Here is a 4,310-nt window from a genome sequence, read left to right as displayed (position 1 = left end):
AACGATTAATCGTTTCAGCCTCAGTTAAATTAAAACTATTTTATTAACTATTTTTATTTCTTCCAGATACAAACATCTCCTACTGTAAAAGTATTTAAGTCCTCCACCTGGTTTGATTTCTAGAATTTTACAACTTGATTACATCTTTTGATGATGACATCCAGATTATTTACTTATTCCAGCCCACAGCAACAATACTGTTCTGATTTTCTACTAAAATATAAAAACACTGATTGGACAGAAGCAAAAATAGTGTCTTTACATGGATTTGATGAGCTAAGCTCAGTTAATAAGGTTAGCTTTATCTGGCTCCTGACCCTTAGTAACATGAGGGATTTCATTACATTACATTGACAGTAATCCATCCCTTAATCACATCTCATTCGGATTACTGCAATTCTTTGGAGTTGTGTTAATCCCGAGTCAGTGAGCTATCCTGCAATTGTCCAAAACAGGGAGTCTTTTGTGTGTCGTCTAACATGAAGGAAACCTTGTAATCGTCTATGTTGGCCTTTCCACTTCACTCTGTCACACATTGGTAGATTTAGAGGTAATGATGGAGGCCAAATTTACAGTACAGTAAACTATTTGTTTGTATGTTTGTTGTTATAATTCCTTTTGCGTTTTGAAGGTCAAAAACCTTGAATTAATTTCTCACTACTGATGTAAATATCCTGACCAATTGTAGCTTTCAGTCATTAGAGACGATAATGACCTGGACTACAGAGAGGAGGGGGAGCAGCTGGTGGGTTGGTGCAGAGATAACAGCCTGATCCTGAATGTGGAGAAGATGAAGGAGATCATCATCAATTTCAAGAAGATCCGGCCTAACCACGCTCCACTACTCATCAACAGCTCAGCACCAAATTCCTGTGGGTGCACATCACAGACACCCTCACCTGGACTGTAAACACCACCTCACTGGTCAAAAGGGCACAGAAGCGCATGTACTTCGTGCGGATGATGAGGAGAGCCCACCTGCCCCCACCCATCCTCACCACTTTCTACAGAAGCACCATAAAGAGCGTTCTGACCAGCTGTCTCACTGTGTGGTGTGGAGGCTGCAGCACCTCAGACTGGAAGAAGGTGAGAAGAGTGGTGGGGCTCCTCTACCCTTCCATAAAAGACATTATATCCCAGCACTGTGTGTCCCGAGCCCGTAACATCATCAATGACCCCTCACACCCCCACCATGGACTGTTCTCCCTGCTGCCCTCTGGGAAGAGGCTTCACAGCATTCGATGCAGGTCCAGCAGATTCTGCATCTGCTTTTTCCCCGCTGCCATTAGACTGTTGAACTGTTGAAAACTCTAATCAAGTCACAAATTGAGATTCTACATCACACAATATCTTATTTGCACTACAAGGCAAATTTTCAAATCCCTTTAAATAGAATTCAACTCATTGTTTTACAGCATTTTCCAGGTCTGCAAACAGAAAGAGACTCCACTGTCACTGGTTAGGCTCCATAGAAGTTTGCTAGCTTCCACATCAATGCATTTTGCACCATGTCTCTCCTACATTGTTTACATTTTTGATCACTGCTGCACTTTATAAATTGAAATGTTAATTTCACTACTAAGCTGTTCATTCAGTGTTGAAAAGCTGTGCGCATCAAAATTTCATTTTGTATACACTCTGTGTATATAATACGGCAATGAAATGTGTCTAAGTCATTAGGTCACCAGTTCAAATGAGAAACAAGGTAAACCAGTCAGTTGTATGCATTCAGACCATGAAGGGCTAATATCAGCACAAAATTCTTTAATTTTTTTTCAACCCTTTTTTATGCAAGTATTGTAACTGAGATCAGGGATTTCGCTTGTGGACAGCGAGCTTCCTTCATCAAATATTCAGTTGATGAAGGCAGAGTTTATCTACCTGTGCTACAGATTGCTTTGTATTATCAGAACCGGAAGTACACACCTTGATTAGATGCTGTGCCGTGTAGAAACCTGCTGGACCGCTTCCAACGATACACACCTTCGGGCAACTGGAAGTAGACAAAAATGCCTTCCCGCTCCAACCGGTGCCTACAAAATGACAAGTAGATGAAGCAAGGAGGAAACAAGGGCCAGACATTTTACACCTTGGTACATAATTAGGTCATTAAATAAATTATACAAAAATAAATCAAGCAAACAGACAATAAAATCTCATTTCCTTTTGACCTTCAGAATAAATATTTCTGTACATTATAAACACAAACAAATTTAAAGATATAAAGTAAATTTTTCTTACTTTAATAACCTACATATTCACATGTTGATGAGATGTATAAAGCATGCTTGTATTTTGTTTTTTAACGTGAACCAGAAACTCTCCTCATCCTCCCTTCGCCATTCTGTCCTCCAATAAGCTTTACCTATCAGAGTCGGTGGGCGGAGCTTACACTGTTTCCTGCAACGTGATTGGTCTGTGGCTACGCTGCTGTCGAGCTCAACCAATCAGATGTTAGAGTCTATCTCATGATGCTCTTACAGCTTTAATAACTTTATGGACCGTAGAAAACTATTTATATATTATGTACATATATATGGTGTTATAAGCTTTTGACGTACTGATGGTTAAATTACGCAGTAACTTTTTAATTGTGCATTTAATAAATATCTTATACGTTTGGATAAATCTGAATAAATATATGTATCTCGTTTTTGTTTTGTTTTTTTATTTTAGCACTCATAACCCTACTTGGAGATAAATTAAAATTATTCAGTAATGTATCCAATAAAGGTAGGGTAAAGCTTTCAATAAAGGCAACAGGACAGTGTCTCACCTTTATTAAGTCCCCGTTTCCATTTGTTTCCTCCTGAAGTCCAAAGCTTTAGCTGAGACAGCAGCAGTCTGCAGCTGCTCATGTTTCCTCCCTTTGTACAGACGAGCTTCCACACATCAACCTAACAGCTGGGTGTTTGTACTGCTTTCCGCTGACCAGCTTCTCATTGCTCGGTCTGCCTGTTTGTTTCTGAGCTTTGCTCAGGAGGACAGAGGATCAAAAGCCAAGGTGGGGACCGTTTATCCTCACTGTCACTGGCTGCCTGTCCTTCATTGGTTTAGCTAAAGCTCTCAGCTAACCCACTAAGTTCACCTTCAAAGCCGCTGTCATCTAAATAGCTATTTTTTTTACTTAAAAGCTAAGTTATGGATATATTTTGTTTATGAGGATGCACTTTGTGTTACAGCAATAACAGTCCGTATAAACCAAACACAGGCCGCTATTGGTTCCACATTCACAGCTCTCTCATCTGTTCTTAGCTTTAACCCCACAAATAAATAAAACCTGAAACTTAACATTAAAAAGTAATTTACAAAATTAAGTATGAATTTATTTAAAATATAAATACTTTTATCATCTTAGCAGTAACTTTTTATTGCAAGGCCCTATACCTGCAGACACAAATTGTAGAATCATTACTGCAGTGGATTTATCTTTTCTTAGATGCATTTTTAATTGCAGAAAATATACAAATAAAAATATGCCCTGATTAAATTTAATCCAGAAGATTCTAAAGCTAATTACGTGTTATAAAAGAGTTAAATCTTGATCATTTATATAAATTTGTTTGTGTTATGTTCTTCTTAAGGTTCCTCCACAGAGATACAGATTTAGGCCTGCCTCTGTTTGAACTTCAGTACTTGTGATAGCAGCCAATCATGACATATTTTCATATTAACACATTTTAACGTTTACTGTTTTTTAAAAGAGGCTTCATACCATATATGAAAATTGACTAAAGACAGCATTTGTCTTCAAGAGCAATGTTTCCTTAAGGTTGTGCTGTTTAGTAGTATCTTCAATATGTTAAACAGAGAGTGTTGTAGTTACATAGTTATAGCCAGTATTGATTATATTTTCAAGCAACATTTCATTAAAAGTTGGTCCCAAAGTTGTGAGCAAGCTTTAATGTCTAACCATAACCTTTGGGTTAGATCTTTTCTGCCATTTGTTAAAATTCTAACCTTAGACTTCCCTGTCACTGTGGTACATGGTGTATCATATATCTCATTTCAAGTAATGAGGGCCATTTTCCAAAAGCAAGTCGATGTCCTGTTTCTATGAAAATTGTAAAATCATGAAGACCAGTTTTAACTTTTATTCAAATGTAAAAAAAAAAAAACTTTGGGCCATTAGAGCTATTATTTTCACATTATACCAGTGTGTTATACAGCTATTAAACATATACACAAAAGTACACACATTTGTTTCTTAAGTAGAAGTATAGAAACTGCATTTTTAAAAACACTATGGTAAAAGTTGAACTTTCAACTTGACCTCTTTACTCAAGTAAAAGTGAAAAAGTATGCGCTCC

General features: G+C 37.4%; 1 protein-coding gene across 1 annotated transcript in view; it reads right to left on the bottom strand.

Moving 5' to 3' along the window:
- The window catches only part of fdxr (ferredoxin reductase), a 16,903-nt gene extending 13,727 nt beyond the window's left edge, over positions 1-3,176 (bottom strand). The window contains exons 1-2 of the mRNA XM_015395430.1: positions 2,777-3,176; positions 1,927-2,033 (exon numbers count right to left, since the gene is read on the bottom strand). Of these exons, the coding sequence (XP_015250916.1) occupies positions 1,927-2,033; positions 2,777-2,858 (189 nt within the window). The 5' untranslated portion in view covers positions 2,859-3,176. The remainder of the gene's footprint in view (positions 1-1,926; positions 2,034-2,776) is intronic.
- Between the last annotated feature and the right edge of the window lie 1,134 nt (positions 3,177-4,310).

This window comes from Cyprinodon variegatus, unplaced genomic scaffold, assembly GCF_000732505.1.
Source record: "Cyprinodon variegatus isolate N-32 unplaced genomic scaffold, C_variegatus-1.0 Scaffold26, whole genome shotgun sequence".
Classification (NCBI taxonomy): Eukaryota; Metazoa; Chordata; class Actinopteri; order Cyprinodontiformes; family Cyprinodontidae; genus Cyprinodon; species Cyprinodon variegatus.
Note: the sequence above shows the minus strand (reverse complement) of the source record. Positions and strands in the feature narration are given on the sequence as shown.